Genomic DNA, 20,070 nt, shown 5'->3' with positions numbered 1-20,070 from the left:
ATCTGTCCTACCTGCAAGATATGGTGGGGCAATGGTAGCACAAAACATGTGGGTATAAACAACCAATGTCTGATCTGACTTAAGGCCCACTCTATGGGCCATATTCAACACTGTTTGGGTGACCAAGAACCAGAGACTAGATAACTCAAGAGACCTAGGGTAAAGCCAAACACTACTGGTTAAAACAAACAAACAATCAGCAAATTGACTCTTAATGATATTCTGCTATACTCATAGCTCAGTGAATAGATCAGTGATCACCAGAGAAGCCTCCTCCTACAGCAGATGCATCCCACCACAGCCAGTACTCAGCACAGAGAGGGAGGCTGTGGGGGGGGGGAGAAGAAAGAAGGTGAAAGACAGACCTCATAACACACAACTCTAAATGTGAAGGATGCCTTTATCAAATCCCTCCCTTCAGAAAATCCCACTGATGAGGAGGTGGAAAGAGTGTAAGAGTCAGGAGAGATGGAGGACTGCAAGAGAGAAGACCTCTGAACCAACCAGGCAAGGCTCATATGAACTCAAGAGACCAAGGCAGCAAGCACAAAGTGTGCAAGGCAACAGCAGGTCCTGTGCATTAATTCACTAGCAGGTCCTGTGCATTAATACTACAGCTACTTAGGTCTTCTCGAATGTGTGAACCAGTGGGTCTCTGATTCTTGTGCGAGCTCTTAGATCTCTTTTTCTTCTGTTGGCTTTCCTTGTCCAGATGATGTGATAGTTTTTGTTTTGTTTTATTATGTTTGGTTTTTATTTCTTAGCAGCCTATTCTTTCCTAAAGGGACAGAAAGGGAGAGGATCCAGAGGGGAGAAGAAGAGAGGAGGAAATGGGAAGAGTAGAGGGAAGGGAAACTATAATTAGTATGAGAAAATAATGTTTTCAATTAAAAGGAAAAAAAAAAAGAAGAAAGAGTAATTACAACTTTCCCTTTACAGGCAAGAAAGCCCAGGTTTACAAGTGATGTGCTGAGCAGCTGTGAGAAGACACATCAAGACCACATCTAATAACTTTTATCTGTGCTACAGCAAATCATGACTCTTCACACAAAAATTAAATGTTTGAATAAACACATCTCAGGAACTGTAGTCAAGGCAGGGCTTGAACTTATGGAAATGCTCCTGCCTCAACCTCATAATCATACATTTTTAAAGGTAACTCAATTTCCATTTGTTCTAACTTAAATTTTACCTCTAACTGTTCATCCTCCAAAAGGCGTATAATCAGCCATCTGATGTCTTTAACTGCATCTTCATTGTTTAGGAAAATAAAGAGGTTATAAAATACCATGGTCTGGAGGTAGGTCAGCACTGTATATCTTGCATGCCAAGAACTGCTTCTTGCTGTCTGTGAATGAGAAATACATGATAGAGTATATATGATAGAACTGACAAGAAAATGAGATGACAATGACATTATTTATATACAAGCAATACAATATTTGAACTTGTCTCTGCTTTCACAGGAATAGCTGAAATAAGCTTAATCTTCTATTTCCTTCTAAGCAATGAGAAGCATGGTCAAGTTCCCAAGGCGTCAGAATGCCTCAAAGTTCTATAGTGGGAACAAAAGATACTGGTAAAAGTCAAAATATTCTCTTGGGAGAGAAATAGTTATAATTAAGACAACTGAATCCTCCAAGTATCATATATTACTTTATTTTACTTTCCATAGTAGTAGATAGGGCATGGAAAACAAAAAGAATATGAACCATTCATGTCAGTATGTACTCCATCTCATGCAATGGACTTAAATAAAAAATGGTTGGTTCCTCCCATCACATCTGTGCCACTACTACATCAGAATGTCTTGCAGGCAGGTCTTCTGCTATAGGTCTCAGGGCTTGCAGTGACTGGGTGGTTCTGATGATTACTTTCCTCCTCTGGTAGTGTGCAGAGTGCTTTCCAAGTACCATGAACAAAGACAGTAGGGTTAAAGCTTCTGGTTAAAAACTGGATCTATCTCTTGACGTTGGCTGACAGAAGTGTGGTCTTCAGCAAGAGTCTCTTCCAATCAGATTGTGGAGATGAGCCAACATCTTTCTTTGGCAACAGCCTATCATGACTTAGGGGGAGGTGTCTATAAATCCTTTTGGCCAACAACTTAATAAATTGTAACCCATTCTTGGCTTTGCAGGTTTTAACTGGTTTAGCAGGTTAATTTATCTGGGGAATCGTCTCCATCATATATGATGACTCCATTTAAATACTTATACGCAAATATTTTAGAAAGCTTCTACAATGATAGGTTTTCATATGGCTTTTCAAAAGGCCTTAGTTATCTCTTCTCATAGTCTCTGACCCCCACATCCCCCTCCCAATTTAATCCTCCTAGTCTAGCTTTCCCTTTCTCTTTATAGTACTACATCCTATTTGCTCTTCCTTGCCTAGTCCCTTACCTAAACTCAAGAAACAGACAAGACAGGCATAGGCTCTAAGGGAAAACACACTATTACTCTGTTAAAGGAACAGGAATAAAACAAATCCTAATGATACAGCCATATCCATGGATCAGTGCACTGCTCAATCCTCATCAGAGAAGCTTCTTCTTGCAGTGGATCACACACCCACAACTGGACAATGTGCAGAAAGTGAGAGGCTTTGAAGCATCGAATCCTAAATGAGATTCATCCATCCATCCATCCTTCCTTCCTTCATCCCTCCCTCCTTCCTTCCTTCTCTTTCCTCCCTCCTTCCTTCCTTCCTTCTTTCCTCCCTCCCCCTCCACACCCCCCTCTCTCTCTTTCTTTCATCAAACACCTATTTCCAAGGCTCAGAGATGAAGAGATTTTAAGAGTGAGAGGTGGTAAATGGTTCCAAGGAAATGGAATCTTCCAGACACAATAGGACTGATGCACATATGAATTCAGAAAGAATGTTGTGACGGGATGTGTACATGTTCAAACCAGACAAAGTCCCAAAATGGAGTAGGGGAAGTGGGCACATAGACTAACCCCTATCTAAGATGCTATCGGCAGTTGATGCCTACTAGGAAAAAGAAAAACAGTTTTCCCTAATAGTGTCAGGGGTAATTGGCTAACACAAAATGGAGTCCTTTTTTTGGGGGGGGGGGTGGGTGAGGTGGGGTGGGTGGGTGGGCGGGTAGGCTTTTGTTTCTATTTTAGTTTGGTAAGTCTTATGTTTGTTATAATTTTTAGCTTTTGTTTTGTGGGTGGGAGGGATGTGAAATTGGGTAGGGAAGATATGGGAGGAGTTGGAGGAAAGGGATGAAAAACAAACAAACAAACGAACTAAGTATATAAAAACAATAAATGGTTAGCCTGTTCATATGTATTTGGACACCCACATACACTGGAAAAGAAAAAAAGAGGTCATGAATTTGAAAGAGAGCAAGGAGGGTTGTTATATAGTCAACTTTGCTGGGATAAAAGAGAAGAGAAAAATAGTGTAATTATAATTTCACAAATGAAAAATATTTTTAAAATGCTAGTTAGCTTTAGTATTTATTTAACACAGGGTAGAATAAAAAAAAATTTTAAGGGAAGAGACAACACTCTTTTTAACACAATGGCATTCTAGGCAGTGAGGATCTATACAAGACTTTCATGACAACTGGAGCTATATTGCTTTACTTCCTATCATGGAATATGTAAGGTACATAAGAAATATTTGAAAAGTGGGAAAGAGAAAGGAAAGGAGGGAGAAAAAGAGAAGACATCAGAATAAACAGGAAGGACATAAGGACAGGAAGCAGAAAAGTGAAGGATTAAGGGGCTCCTTGAGATTAGGTGGAAAAACAATTCCAACTTCTTGAGGAAACTGATGGGTGGGAAGATTAAATGAGTCTTCAGAAGTCATACAAGTGAGTAAAATACAAGTTCATAAGGCAATAAAGTTTGAATTCAGGTCTGTCGGCTTCCAAATCCAAGATCTGCAGAGTCAGCTGAAGAGCAAGTAGGTACAGAAGGAGAGGTCGCTGCAGTTTGTACAGATAGACAACATTACCCCTCTACTGACAGCCATTACAGAAGGAATTCTCAGCCCCCCTCCCAACCTGGAAGAAGTATTCATCATCTAATTCCTAAAGGAATACTGGTACGTTTCATATTGATTCTCTAGTCACTATAATTGTTTGTTTGTTTCTCAATTGGGAACAAGGTAGAAATAAGAAGCTGTGGTCAGTCATTACAGTTAAATAATGACTGATTAAATAATTAAATAAATAGAATGACTAAATCCCATGCCTCAAAAATATCACTTTAGATCGTTGGGAAATATTTTTCAGTGAAAACTGCAAGAACAGCCTTACTTTTTCTATAGTGTGTATGACTGGCTCTGCTCTGTGACTGTTTTGCAATGAAGTCTTAGTACCTGAACCGCTGTTAAGTGTCTGTCACAAACCAGGAAGGAAAATGGCAAGAGAGAATGACAGATCCTTTCTTCATTAACACCTGGTATTAATACATTTTAACACATCATCTCTTGAACTCGCCTAAATTCTAAGAAGTCTGTTGCAGGATATTAAATCATACTCTGAACCCCAAGATTGTGTTGTTTACTGGAAAAACCTGTTTCTAATTGCTCACACCCTTAATCCATTTGGCTGGAATACAGACACACCCTTAGCACACACCTTTAATTCCAAACAATGAAGGTAAAGTTAGTTTGTAGAAGGAAGCTTTCTTTTATAAGTGATGTTTAACTGAGTGGCAGACAAAGTGACAAATCAGAGAATGATTTGACAGAATAGGATATGCCCAACTCTCACAGGAACAGAGAAAAAGAGAGAACAGCACAATGAAGCAGCTTTACTTAGAGTTTGTACAGAGACAGGTTGCAGAGAGAGAGAACAAGCTAGACACAAATGAAGACAGAATGAGACAGAAAATGAAAAGGAGCCAGAAGATTAGAAGATTGCCCAACTTAGTGTGAGGCCAATCACAGAAACTCAGGAGAAGCAGAGAGAAGCCAGATTCAATCAGTCAGGTCGGAGAGGAGTTTTGAGTCAGAACAGCTGAGTTGAACCAGGCAGTGAGAAATCAGAAAGAATTAGGAAGGCATGAGCTTATTCAGCATTAAGTCTCAGAGGCTGAAAACATTCTAGGTCTAGATTGCACGGAGGCTAGAAGCTTCCAAGACTAGATCTAAGTTAGCAGACGGAGGCAGTGAGTCTCTGAGATGACAATTACCCCAGGTGAATAAAAGTTACTTTTACAGAATTTGGCAGCTGAACCAGGTATAAATCAAAGCCTGGTTTTGGTTTTTTGTTTTTGTTGTTGTTGTTTGGTCAAAGAAAACGAAAAAATTCAGAGGCCTGATACGATACCACACATTTGATCCCACATGTTTAATCCCAGCACTTGGGAGACAGAAGCAGGTAGATGTTTGTGAGTTACAGGCCAGCTCTGGTTGGTGAATTCTGGGCCAGTTAGGGCTACACACTGACTCTATCTCAAAAGAAAAAAATAGGAACAAAAATCAGGTATTGTGTATCTACAGTTCATTGTGAAATACTCGAGAGTGGCAAAGCAGGGCAGGCAGAGGATGTAAACGCTGTAGCCATGCACTTACCTGGCTTAGCACCTGAAGTATCAAAGGCACTTGCTGAGGGTAGAGCAACCCCTGAGACATTAGTGATAAACAGAGCTTTGCATCTCTTTTCAACTCATCATAACTATTGTCATTTTCCACTGGGGCGATCTACAAAACAAAACTAAATGATTACCACATCCTACATCTTACATGAGAGAAATCCCAGCACCCAGGAGGCCAGCCCAGGCTACAGTCAATACGAAGCCAATCATGTCTAAAGAGAGACTGTCTCAAAATGAAAACTTAAAACAAAACCACATTTTTACTTTTAACAACTTGAATGTGAAACTGCAAACAAATATATTAGAAATACAGTGCACACCTTATGAGCCAATCACTTCTTAAACAGTGACAAAATCATGGATAATCTTGTTTCATTTTTGCTTCCCACTGTCCCCTTTTATCAACTAAAACATCTGACACAAGCCCGTAGATATTCCCTTATGTCATCTTAAAAATATATAATCTAGAATGACACCATCATACATGAAATATTGTTATAGTCACAATAAAAGTACTTGACAGTAGCTAGAACTAAGCCCTAGCACTCGGGTCTCTGTGAGTCTGAAGAAAGCCTGGTCTACTCAGTGAGCTCCAGGCCAACCAGTGATACATGAAACTGCCTCAAATAAAAACAGCAAAATAACCACAAAAATTCTACAGTGCTTAAACTACCCCCACGGCAGCACTGGCACAGCAGATACTCCGGGCTCACCCAACATCATAATAATCATATGATGCTGTGTTTCTAAATGTCTGAAAATTCCTTGCTATCTGATTTTTAACATATGGAGAAAGAAACTGAGGTCTCGTTTAGCAATTTCCTCAGTCATGGTCTCCCCCTGATTGTATCTACTTGACGGTGTATTTTGGTTTCGGTAAGTTCTGTACCCTGGCCAATGGATTTAGGTTTCATTTTACTGAAATATAATATTGGGCACAGCATAAAAATTGTGTTCTTTTTTTCCACAATATTTTTTCTTATGCAATAGTCCATCATAAAAGCGAAATTTACAAAGTGGCACTATTATAGCTCATAATCTTCACTGCTATCCAAAATATTTTGTATATGAAAGCTTTTGCTTGCTTAAAATATTGAGCTCCTTCCTATACTGCAATGGTGAACAGTTACTTTCTTAAAGGGTACTTTTATTATTATAAACCCACTAATTTCAACAAATCTGGTAACTTTGTATTACTTTTGTACTCTTTAAAGTGATATTCGCTAATTAAACTCAAATTGGTGCCTTGATTTCAGATATGATATGCCAAAATAAGCTCATTTATCTTAGATGTTTCTTATTTCTCCAAGAAGCCCTGATTTTCATAAGAACTGTTACTAAGAAACCAATGTCCGGGTAACAGAAATACTGTTACCACTCTGTGAAGGTTTCTTCCTAAGTTTTTTAGGTTGAGAAAGCTGGGAAATAAACACATTCTTTAAAGACAGAAAAAGCTTATACCGGGGGTTGGGGATTTAGCTCAGTAGTAGAGCACTTGCCTAGCAAGCGCAAGGCCCTGGGTTCCATCCCCAGCTCCGAAAAAAAGAAAAAAAAGAAAAAAAAAAAAAAAAGAAAAAGCTTATACTGATATTTTTCTATTTAAATTTATAATTGTTTTAAAGCTACATTGATTGATTGATTGATTGATTGATTGATTGATTGATTGTGTGTGTGTGTGTGTGTGTGTGTGTGTATCTATGTGTGTAGGCTGTGGAGGTCAGAGGAAAGATTTTTGCAGGAGTTAATTCTCTCCTCCACCATAGAAGTTTGAACTCAGTTAATTAGGCTGGGTGCTGAGCCATCTCACCAGCCCCACTATTTAAATCTTTTAAGGTAAAATTTATAAAGAGGAGCTAAAGATATGGCTTAGTGGTTAAGAGCATGTGCTGCTCTTGCAGAAGACCCAGGTTTGATTCCCAGCATTCACAATGCAGTTATTTGTAACTCCAGTTCCAGGGCATTCAACACCCATTTTTTCCTGGTCTTTCTGGGCACAAGTCATGTAGATATACATGCAAACAGAAAATATACATAAAAAAAACAAATGCTTTAGTCAGACAATGGTGGTGTACCTTTAATCCCAGCACTTGAGAGTCAGAGATATCTGTGAGTTCAAGGTCAGACTGGTCTACAGTGTGAGTTCTGTGACAGCCAGGGCCACACACACAAAAAAGCCCATCTTGGGGGGTCGGGGGAATGTATGAAATAGGTGTAATTAGGAGACTGTCATAGACAGAGCTAGAGAGATGGCTCAGTGATTAAGAGCACTGACTGTTCTTCCCAAGGTCCTGAGTTAATTCCCAGCAACCACATATGGCTCACAATAATCTGTAATAGGATCTGATGCCCTCTTCTGGTGTGTCTGAAGACAGCTACAGTGTATTCATGTGCATAAAATAAATAAATATTAAAAAAAAGAGAATGTCACAGTAATGAAATAGTTCTGTCTTTGTGGAAGTACATATAACATTAATCTGTACAGGTGATACAATGACACAGAATTATGTAGTATGTCAGGTTCCTAATTATGATATTATACTACAGTTGCGGAATATGTTTAGTGTTAGAGAAAATGGAGTGAAAAGTACCATAAAATTTTATTTACTTCGTAACTTCCTGTGAATCCTTAATCAATAATTATTAATTATCCTTAATAGGTTTCTGAGAATAAAAATAAAAATTCATAAAAATCAGGTGATTCGATTTTTTCCTAACATGTAAAAGACAGTTTAATGCATATAAATATGTGTACATCAATGCCAATAAATTCCCGCTACTGCAGACACACCAATTTCCTTTTTAAGCATTGTCCTCTTTTACATTCTGGAGGGCTGTCAATCAAGAGACCCCAGGTTCAAGAGAGGCAAAGGGTCAGTGCCTATTCAGTATAACCTTGGATTTGGGCATGTGGATCTTGAAGAGGTCCAAGGAGCAATGCCCAAGAGTCGAATCCTATTCTTTCCTGTAATCTAGATTCTATAATCTAGAACCTTGGAGTTATGGCACCTACTCAGCTCTTCAATTGGTTGTATAAACCACCTGGACATTTTCTGGTAATATTAATTTACTACCTTTGCTTTACAAATCAGTAGATTTCTAATGCTTGAAATTAAAGAACCTTTATCAAATGGAAGACTAGGGTGGAGAGGTAGAAGGTGGCTAAGAGCGCTCGTGGCTCACCGAGAGTACCTGGGGTGGGTTCCCATCGCCCATTACAGGAAGCAGCCCACAGCCACCTGTAGCTCCAGGTCTAAGGGATCTTACACTCTCTTGAAAACACATCAAGCATGCACAATGTGCAAACTTGTGTGCAAACATATATGCACACAAAACACGCATACACATAAACACTTTTTAAAAATTAAAAAATGTAAGACTCTCTATGTTCCAGAACCAGACTCTATTGATTGTTGTAAGAGCAGATTTAAAAAAAAAAAACATCAGAATAGAAAAGTATGCTAATTTTTGAGACATAAATTCACTCTGTAGCCCAAGCTGGCTTTGAACTAGATCCCCCCTCCTCAGTCTCTCAAATGCTGGGGATTCAAGGCATTCATCAACGTACCTAACTAAGAATTTCTTGATTTCGATGGGCATGAAACTGCTTTATGTAGTACATAGGTTCACTTTATGTTAAATTTGTGTGTGCATGCATGCACACACCACAGTAAGCATGTGCAGGGTAGAGGACAACAACCTAGGGCTATCTGTCCTCTCCTTCCATCATAAGGTTTCTAAATTAACTTCAGGTTTTCAAGTTTGACAGCAGGTACCTTTACCACTGAGCCATTGTGATAGCTCTAGGGTTAACCAAAGTGTCAATGTACCATATCTGGTAATTTATTAAAAAACAAACACAACATGCAAGTGTGAAATGCATGTTATACAGAAGATGTTTATGAATGAGTAAGAACACAGTGAGAGGGGCAAATGATTATACCCCACTCTTGACCAGTTTTAGTGTTCTCCATATGCCTGACGCATTCACTGAACACTTTGCACGGGCAGGCAACTTTGTTTTTTACTTGATTTAGAATCCAATAGATCAGTGTATTTTTTTTTTAATCTTGTCTTTGCTAATTTAATTTAACTTAATTTGGTCTTTGCTAATAGCAATGTGAGTAGTAGAAAATTCAGATAAAATGATATTCATGTTCAATCACAGAACTCAATTTCAAGAATGAAAGATATGTAATATTAATCCACATAATCTTTACTCCACCCTAAGAATGTGAGTAGATGCTACTCTCAATTTGCACATGAGGAAAAAGAAGTTCTAAAGGCCAGCAATGGAGCCAAGACAGATTCCAAGCAGCTTGACTCCTATTCCTGCCTCTTCCCTAGTAAATGTTTGTAATAATAAAAATGATGATGATGATGATAAAAAATTAAAGATACTATATATAGCAAATGATTTATTAAATTACAATAGCTACATAAATAATACTAAAATAAAGTCTCATTTTAATCATTCATATTTTCTCAAAGGAAAACTAGCCAATGGTTAAAAAATGCTTGCTCAGCAAAACATTTGTGTACAACTGGGTGTGGTGGCTCATGCCAGTAATCTCAACATTTAGAAGGTGGAGACAGGAGGGTGAGCAGTTCAAGGTCACTTTCTGCTACACAGCAAGTCTGAAGCTAGCCTGGGCTACATAGGATCCTATATTAAAAGAGAGAAAGACAGACAAAGAAAAGGATCTCTCTCTCTCTCTCTCTCTCTCTCTCTCTCTCGGCTGGCTTTCACACTGTGGTGGTTTGAATGGAAATGTCCCACCTAGACTCATATTTGAGTGCCTGGTTCTCAGGGAGTGGTAATACTTAGGTTAGGTGGTATGGCTTTGGGGTAGGTATGGGCTTATGGAGGAAATGTATTATTAGGGGTGGGTTTCAAGGTCTCAGAAGCCCAAGCCAGGCCCAGTGGCACTCTTTCCTTCCTGCTGCCTACAGATCTAGAAGTAGAGCTCTCAGCTATCATGTATGCCAGTATGCTGCCATGCTCCCTACCGTGAGGATAATGGACTAAACTTTAGAAACTACAGGCAAACCCCAATGCTTTCTTTTATCAGAGCTGCCATGATCATGGTGTTCCTTCACAGCAAAATATCATTGATTAAGACAATTGTCTGTCTGTCTGTCTGTCTATCTATCTATCTATCTATCTATCTATCTATATGTTAATAGTAACTATATATTATATGTAAATCTGCACACATATTTTCAATGTTAACTACTATCACCAAAGAATTTTCTGTGACAACCTATCTTGAGATGAAATAAAAATTCAACCAGTGCAGAAAAACATAGAAAATATCTTTCCTTATCTTGACTGATATGGATTACTTTAAGAGTGGATTAGGAAAGTATCAGGATAAAAAAAGTATGCAAACTTTCCGAGTTTGAGACAGGAACTTACTCTGTAGCTCCAACACACCAACCACTGAATGATGGTTATGAATGACAGCCAGTGGGAACATTTTTCATTTCAACTTACAGTCTTACCTTAAAGAACAGAGGCAGAAGCTGAAGCTGCTCTTTGACTGCTGTAGAAAATGACCTTCCTGCACTTGCCATAAGCCATTTCAATACTATTTGGAAATAAATACACAGAATCAGCCGAGCTATTAAGTTAGGGAGCATGGATAATGATGCAATTCTAAAATCCCTAACAGCTACAGTATCTCAAGTCAGACTGATTCATTAGCAATTAATAGCATTTGTAGTAATCAAGTAATTGAGGGTACTAAGGGAAGAAAAAAAAAACCTATGAAATATGAATAGCCTACTAAGAACTTTTAATATATTTCAAACTAGTCAAGAATTCTGAGGCAGTTAAAATAACGACAGTGTAGCTTATAGTTAATTTTTTTTAAAAATTAGCTACTAAAAAGAATACTGAGTAGCCAAAATATATTGAAAATTCTAAGACTCATACTTGGTGATTTTAAAAACTTACTACAAATCCAAAGAAATCAATAGTACAGCACTGACATGAAGGCATGCATACAAACCAATAGAATACAACAAATGCAGAAATAAATCCTCACAATGTGTGCTGATTGGGAGCACCAAATCAATGTAATAAAAAAGTCTTCTACAAGCAATGCTGGGAAAAGTTACTGTCCACATTCTAAGCAATAAAGTTAGATTCTAACTTTATAGTCATATTCAAACTAACTCAAGGTGGACTAGAGACATAAATATGAGCCCAAAGTTTATTTTAGAAAGATAAACAAACAAACAAACAAACAAAAAACCAAACCTAAGCCAGCCAGGCATAACAGCAAATCTGGCACTAAAAAGGAAGAGGGACCCAACTAAGAAAGATCCTGTCTGGAAAAAAAAAATGAAACAAAACAAAACAAAACAAAAAACCAAAAAACAACAACAACAAAAAAACAAAAACCAACCAACTAACCAAACAAACAAACAAACAAAAAAACCAAAAAACAATAATAACAAAACCAATATTCGGATGGCAGAGGAGGGGAAGGAAAAGTGAAGAACATATATTCACAGCAGAAAATATAAGTTATTTACTTAAAATGTAATAATAGCAAGAACATATAAACAACTATAACTTGCAATCAACAAAATACATGATTTTAAAAAAAGTGAAGAAAAACCAGGTATGATGTTACACTTAGGAGACAGAGGATCTCTTGAGTGCAAAACCATACTTGGTTCCAGGATAGTCAGGACAACAAAGAGAAACACTGTCTCAAAGAGAAGAAGAAAATCTTTCTCTAAAGAAAGTAGACAAATGACCAATTAAGCACATAACAAGATGATAAGCATCATTTGTCATCAGTTAAACAAAAGTCAAAATTACAACTTTCTAAACCTATTAGGATTAAGTGGGAAAAAGGAGGAAGATCCTATACAAAAAGTATAGAGTAGACAGGGATAGGGGATAGCATTTCATAACAAGACTGTAAAACGGGTGGCCACTGAGAAAAACAACAGTTGGGCACACCTCACAAGTAAGCACAGACATCTACTCTTAGGCATACACACAAAAAAGTTGAAAAATTTAAATGTCAACCAACAGATGAATAAATAAAGAAAATGCAGTAAAATGAATTTCTTATTTATGGTTCAACATGTGGTGCTTTAAATAGAATGGCCCCAATTGGCCCACTGGGAGAGGCACTGTTAGGAAGTGAGACCACTAGGGGAGGGGTGGGCAACATCCCAAAACCCAAACAAACACCCCCCCAAAAAAAAACCAAAACCACCCAAACTCAAACAAGCTAATAGAAAAAATTAAAATTAGAAAACACATACTGTTTTATCATAGGAAAAATTGTGTGTGTGTGTGTGTGTGTGTGTGTATGTGTGTGTGTGCACGCATTGGGAAAACCCCCCAAATAAACTAAAAAGAGCTCTGTTTTCAAGTGAATTTCTACCAATTTTAAAGACTCACTGGTTTTTAAGAGTTTAATGCCCTGAGTCCGTTCATCTTCTTCACCAATGCCATTTTCTTCCATGACATGGTTCTGAATTTCTTCATCCACATCTGTGAGAGGTTTCAGTTTTTCTAGGACTCGCGCAGTAAACTCAGGGATACAAGGAGATGTTGTTGGAGCAGTATTTGGCAAAGAAACATCGATCATGAATATGTAGGTCAGAACACTGTTAAATAAAATAGAGAAGAGTAGGGAGTCTAACATGAAAATGAAAACTGAGGTTCAAAAGTTACAGCTCAGCCAAACCAAATTTTCAAAAGATAATTTCCAGGGAGGTTCTCTGATTGCTCCCAGTGTAAGACATGCTATCAAATTCTGAGGGGCAACCCTGTAGTATGACGGCTGCTCATTGGTGGCTTCTGAGCACAGTGATCCTAATTCATATTCAATGTCTTACTTTTCAGAACATAATAATGAACAAAACATGAGGACAACACCACCACACTCACTGGGAACAGTGAGTATGTACTATTAGTATTAAAACGTAGTACAAAGACTCAAGACTCCAAAACAAAAACTACACATACCTCCCTATCCTTTCTCTGACATTTTTGTAAACCTGGGTGAGTTTCGGTTCCAGGTACTTCAGAAGTCTGTGCAATAGTTCAGGGACTCTCCATTCTTGCTGGGCAAGGCCACCTTGTAGCACATAGAGTCGGCTACAATTAAAGGATAGAGACGTTATGTTACACACTGCTTTTCTATGCTGAGAGTATAAACAATTCCTATATTACATTTTAATTTTTTCCTGCTTTCTCTTAGATCACCACAAATAGCTTCTTCTCACTAAATATACCATCCACAATTCAAAATAATAACATCTTGAAGATTGCCTTCCACATCCTTTTTCTATCTTTTTTTAAATGTTTACCTTTTTATATTTACATTAACAATGTTTAAATCTATTTTTAGCGGTATTATATTTACTACTATTAAGTTTTGAAAGAGCATATTCATTGACCTTTCTTTTAAATATTTATTTATTTATTTATTTATTTATTTATTTAGTGTATGTGTGTGTGTGTGTGTGTGTGTGTGTGTGTGTGTGTGTGTGTGTGTAAGTAGGGTTGGGGCACATGCATGCTGCAGCATAAGGGTGTAGGTCAGAAAACAAGTCTGTTTTCTTTTGCAACCATGAAGAGTTACAAAAACCAAACTTACGGTATCAGGCTTGAGACAAGTGCCTTTACCAGCTCAGCTCACTAGCCCCCCCACCACTGTACGCCTTCGTGTGTGTGTGTGTGTGTGTGTGTGTGTGTGTGTGTGTGTGTGTGTGTGTGTGTGTCTATGTATGTCTCCTTTTATCATGTGGTCACCATGTGGGTTCCAGGAATTGCACTCAAAACTGTCACGCTTGCAGGCAAAAAACTATATCGCTCAGCCGTCTCACTGGCACTTGACCTAATGTTTTGAGAATAATAATTTAAGTGTTCTCACTAACGAACATTCCTTTATTATAATTTTTAATAGCTCTTGCTTTTCTCTACCTTCACAAACTCTGCCACTAAACTCTCCTTTATATCTGTTTTGTTTCTGTGGTGATACAGAGCATATGTTAGGCAAGAAATTGAGAACTAAACTACATTCCAGGCCCTCTTCTTTAGGTTTTTGGTAAAGGAAAATATGAAAAATAAGATTACGACAAAGAAGTCAGTATAGCACCTCAAAAGCTATGGCAGCACAGAAGGCTGTGTGTGTGACTTATGTTGGAGCTGATACAAAGTTACAAAATGAAAATACCAAATTTCATGGGGGAGAAAACTGAACACCCAAAAGTGCGGACAATCACGAGACCACATGACAGAGAGTTACTCCTGCCCACCTCTGCCCTCATCCCTGGCCCAAGAGGAAACTGCATAGTGCCTCTGGATACAGGAATATAGGAGCAGTCAGCGGCAGGAATCTGCTGGGTCTGGCCTGTGCCCAGAACTGGAGAACCAGTCAAACAGCTCCCTGCACTCAAATCCCTTGGGGGAGAGAGCTGGAACTGAGACCTCAGAGGAAACTACTCTCTGCCCACTTTCTGGACTTAAGAGAAAATTGCCTAGTGCCATCTGTGCCCTACTGGGCACAGGAACCTAGAAGCAGTCAGGGGTAGGACACTTAGGGTTTCTACCCGAGCCAAGAGATGAAAGCCAGTTTCCAGGAGCACCTACACACCTGAGAGCAGAACTCTCTGTTCCTAGGTCCAACTGAAAGAAAACAGGTCTATAGAAGTGCTGACACACAGGTCTACAGGAGGGACAAGCCAATGTCAGAGACAGTAAGACAAGCTAACACCAGAGACAACCTGATGGCAAGAGGCAAGCACAGGAACCTAACCAACAGAAACCAAGGTTACTTGGCATCATCAGAGCCCAGTTCACCCAACAAAGCAAATACTGGATATCCAACACACACCGGAAAAGCAAGATTTAGATAAAAAAAAAAAAATCACATTTTATGATGAGGATGGAGGACTTTAAGGACATAAATAACTCCCTTAAAGAAATACAGGCCAACACAAGTAAATATATAGAAGCCATTAAAGAGGAAACACAAAAAGCCCTTAAAGAATTACAGGAAAACACAATCAAACAGGTGAAGAAATAGAAAAAAAAAAACCGTCTAGGATTTAAAAATGGAAATAGAAACAATAAAAAAAAAAGCACAAAGGAAGACAAACTTGGAAACAGAAAACCTAGGGAAGAGATCAAGAGTCATAGACACAAGCATCACCAACAGAATACAAGAGATAGAAAGAGAGAATCTCAGGGGTAGAAGATACCACAGAAAACATCGACACAACCTTCAAAGATAATGTAAAATGCAAAAAGCTCCTAGCCCAAAACATCCAGGAAAAACAAGACACAATGAAAAGATCAAACCTAAGGATAATAGGTATAGAAGAGAGTGAAGGCTCCCAACTTAAGATCAAAAACTCAGGTGACAATAGATGCTGGCGAGGATGTGGAGCAAGACAAACACTCCTCCATTATTGGTGGGATTGCAAACTGGTACAACCACTTGGGAAATCAGTCTGGAGGTTCCTCAGAAAACTGGACATTGCACTACCTGTGGACCCAGCTATACCTCTCCTGGGCATATACCCAAATATGTTCCAACATACAACAAAGACACGTGCTCCACTATATTCATAGCAGCCTTCTTTACAATAGCCAGAAGATGGAAAGAACCCAGATGTCCTTCAACAGATACAGAAAATGTGGTACCGCTACACAATGGAGTACTCAATTATCAAATATGATGACTTCGTGAAACTCATAGGCAAATGGATTGAACTAGAAAATATCGTCCTGAGTGAGGTTTTCAAATGTTATTCCCTTTCCTGGTTTCCCGGACATAAGCCCCCTATCCCAACCACCTCCCCTTCTTCTATAAGGGTGCTCCCCTTCCCCTGCCCCTCCCCCCGACATTCCCCTACACATTTATTCATTAGTTATTATAAAATCTTTGATGTAAACCATACAGGTTTTCTTTTTACATACCATGCATCTACAAAGGACCCCCCTTCACCACTCAATGGTGACTCCAAGAGCAGCTCAAAAAGCCAATGAAGCTTCCGGGGATCTCTGCTTTCCTGTGTTGAAGATATAAAGTAATAAATTAGACAAAAGACATAACTCTGTAACTCAATCAGACTCAGTTATATTACAAGTAAGTATGAAAAAGGCAAGTCAAACTCAAACCAAGGAGTGAAATACAAATTTAATTATCATTACTTGTATTAAAAGGGAGAAAACTGTTAGCAAAATGGACAACTTAAAAGCACATAAGCAATGGGCATACCTGGTATTAAGAACACATATAATTATTACATTGCTTTTACATTTCCCAAATTTTCTGAATAGACATGAGAACCAGAGCTACACTCAAAGACTGCAAGGAAGGCTGAAAAGCACCATCTTCAATTATGTACAAAAATAAAAGGCATAAACAAACTGTCGAGATCAAACGGGACACAGAATCTGATACATTTGAAAGCAGTGTCACCAGGGGAACTAGCAGAAAGTGTGCTTACACAGGATGTGGCTATACAGGTTCCCCAGTCATTGTACGTCTCCACTGTCATGTTGGACAGTGCTGTTCTCAGCAGCGGACATAGGAGCTCCCAAAGCTTCTCCACCTTCTCAAAGTAAAACACAGGAAAGTTAGTGGCATACACCATTCTGTAAACAGCTCCTCCTGGAAATACACACAAACAAATAGGACAGGACTTTGTACACCACCCAAATAAGGGATCTTACTATGTTATAATTCCTATAATGTAGTACACAAAGTATACATAATAAATACAATTTCTTTCTCACAATATAATTAAAAAAAGAGCTCTGATATGAAAACAGGAATTCACTTTAGGTGAGATTTTCAATTCAAATTGTGATAATCAAGGAATGAATGTATTTGTGACTTCAAAACTTCAATAAGCACACAAATCATCCTGTGATCTTCAAAACTTTGTTTAATCTCAAGGGGAAATTGAGATGGTCCCTTTCTAACAACTTCATATTTAATAACCACACTTCACAGCCATGTAATTTGTTTTTTTTTCTTATTGGCTACTTTTTATTTACATTTCAATTGTTTTCCCCTTTCCCAGTCCCTAAACATCCTATACCATTGCCCCTCCAGCTTCTTCTATGAGGGTGTTCATCCTCCCCAACCACTGCTCCTTCCCACCTCCCACCCTACTATTTCCCTACACTAGGGGATCCAGGCTTGGCAGGACCAAGAGCTTCTCCTCCCATTGGACAAGGTCATCCTCTGCTGCATATGCACCTGGAGCCATGGGGTCACTTTAAGTATACTATCATATCATCTGCAAATGGTGATATTTGGACTTCTTTACTTTCAATTTGTATCCCTTTGACCTCCTTTTGTTGTCTGATGCTCTGGCTAGGACATCAAGTACTATACTGAATAGGTAGAGAGTGGGCAACCTTGTCTAGTCCCTGATTTTAGTGGGATTGCTTCAAGTTACTTTCCATTTAGTTTGATGTTGGCTACTATTTTGCTGTACATTGCTTTTACTAGGATTAGGTAAGGGCTGTGAATTCCTGATCTTTCTAAGACCATTTGCTTGGAAAATTGTGTAACTAACCTTTTACTCTGAGGTCGAGGTCGTATTTATCTTTGTCACTGAGGTGTGTTTCCTGCATGCAGCAAAATGCCGGGTCATCTTTATGTATTAGTCTATTAGTCTTATGTATTAGTCTATTAGTCTATGTCTTTTTATTCGGGAATTTGATGTTAAGAGATATTAAGGAATAGTGATTGTTATTTCTTGTTATCAATGTTGTTAGAGATGGAATTATGTTTGTGTGGCTCTCTTCTTTTGGGTTTATTATAAGATTACTTTTCTTGCTTTTTCTAGGGTGTAGTTTCCGCCCTTGTGTTGGGAGTTTTCCATCTTTTATCCTTTGTAGGGCTGGATTTGTGGAAAAATATTGTGTAAATTTGGTTTTGTCAGACAGTATCTTGGTCTCTTCATCTGTTGAGAGTTTTGCTGGACATTTGTGTTCTCTTAGGGTCTGTATGACATCTTCCCAGGATCTTCTGGCTTTCATAGTCTTTGGTGAGAAGCCTGGTGTAATTCTTATAGGTCTGTCTTTATGTCACTTGACCTTTTTTCCCTTACTGCTTTTAATATTCTTTGTTTTGTGCATTTGGTGTCTTGACTATTATGTGATGGGAGAAATTTCTCTTCTGGTCCAATCTATTTGGAGTTCTGTAGGCTTCTTTTATGTTTATGGTAATCTCTTTCTTTTGGTCAGGGAAGTTTTCTTCTATAATTTTGAAGATATTTACTGGCTCTTTAAGTAGGGAATCTTTTCTCTCTATTATCTTTCTATTTATCTTTTCTATTTCTTTCTATTATCCTTAGATTTGATATTTCCATTGTGTCCTAGATTTCCTGGAAGTTTTAGGTGAGGAACATTATGTGTTTAGCATTTTCCTTGACTGCTGTGTCAATGTTTTCTATGGTAACTTCTGCCCCTGAGATTCCCTCTTCTATCTCTTATATTGTGGTAATGCTTGTGACTATGACTCCTGATCTCTTTCCTAACTTTTCTATCTCCAGGTTTATCTCCCTTTGTGATTTTTTTCATTGTTTCTATTTCCATTTTTAGATCTTGGATGGTTTTGCTTAATTCCTTCACCTGTTTGGTTGTGTTTTCCTATAATTCTTTAAGGAATTTTTGTGTTTCCTCTTTATGGGCTTCTAACTGCTTACTTGTATTGTCCTGTATTTCTTTAAGGGATTTATTTATGTCCTTCTTAAAGTCCTCTAACATCATCAGGAGTTGTGATTTTAAATCTAAATCTTGCTTTTCTGGTGTGTTGGGGTATCCAGGGCTTGCTGTGGTGGGGGAACTGGGCTCTGATGATGCCAAGTGGCCTTGATTTCTGTTGCTTTGGTTCTTGCCCTTGCCTCTCGTCATCAGCTTATGTTTGGTATTTGTTGGTCTTGTTGTCTCTGACAGTGGCTTGACCCTCCTGTAAGTGTGTGTGTCAGCCCTCCGGAAATGGGCTTTCTCCCACTGGGATCTGGGTACAGAGAGTTGTGTCCCAGGGTTAGGTCTGGGTGCAGGCAGAAACTGGAAGGATCCTGTCCCAGACTGCTCCTCACTGTGTCCAGTGGGCCAGGAATGTGAGCAGAACAGGTGGTCTTACCTGTGCTCTCAAGATTGTAAGCACTTCTGAGAATTTAGCTCTTTTCCCCATGGGATCGGAGTACAGAGGGCTGTGTCCCAGGGTCCATATACTTTGGTTTTGAAAGGACAAATAGGAAGGTAGTATTTGGGCTAAAAAGTACCAGATTTGTTTTTTTTTTTTTTAATATGTTTTGGTAAAATGCTAATTTAATATTAGCTCCACTAACAGAAATGACAAGGATGTGTGGGTTGTATATAAACCTCCATTTTGAGAGAAACATGCTTTCTGGGTTTTGTTTTTCTTAACATTTTTATTTATTTCAAAGCTGGGTGTGGTATATACATATCTTTAGTCCTAGCTCTGAGGTTGCAGAGTCTAACAGAACTCTG

The 20,070-nt window shown here is 38.5% G+C and overlaps 1 protein-coding gene across 3 annotated transcripts in view; it reads right to left on the bottom strand.

The window, feature by feature from the left end:
- Positions 1-20,070, bottom strand: part of Psme4 (proteasome activator subunit 4) — a 103,635-nt gene that overhangs the window by 10,340 nt on the left and 73,225 nt on the right. For all 3 annotated transcript variants that reach the window (NM_001025140.2, XM_087584143.1, XM_087584144.1), the window contains 7 exon segments: positions 1,193-1,348; positions 5,533-5,661; positions 11,058-11,143; positions 12,982-13,190; positions 13,552-13,683; positions 16,513-16,604; positions 17,046-17,150. In NM_001025140.2, the coding sequence (NP_001020311.2) occupies positions 1,193-1,348; positions 5,533-5,661; positions 11,058-11,143; positions 12,982-13,190; positions 13,552-13,683; positions 16,513-16,604; positions 17,046-17,150 (909 nt within the window).

This window comes from Rattus norvegicus, chromosome 14 (genome assembly GCF_021556685.1).
Source record: "Rattus norvegicus strain SHRSP/BbbUtx chromosome 14, alternate assembly SHRSP_T2T, whole genome shotgun sequence".
In the NCBI taxonomy this organism is placed as follows: domain Eukaryota; kingdom Metazoa; phylum Chordata; class Mammalia; order Rodentia; family Muridae; genus Rattus; species Rattus norvegicus.
Note: the sequence above shows the minus strand (reverse complement) of the source record. Positions and strands in the feature narration are given on the sequence as shown.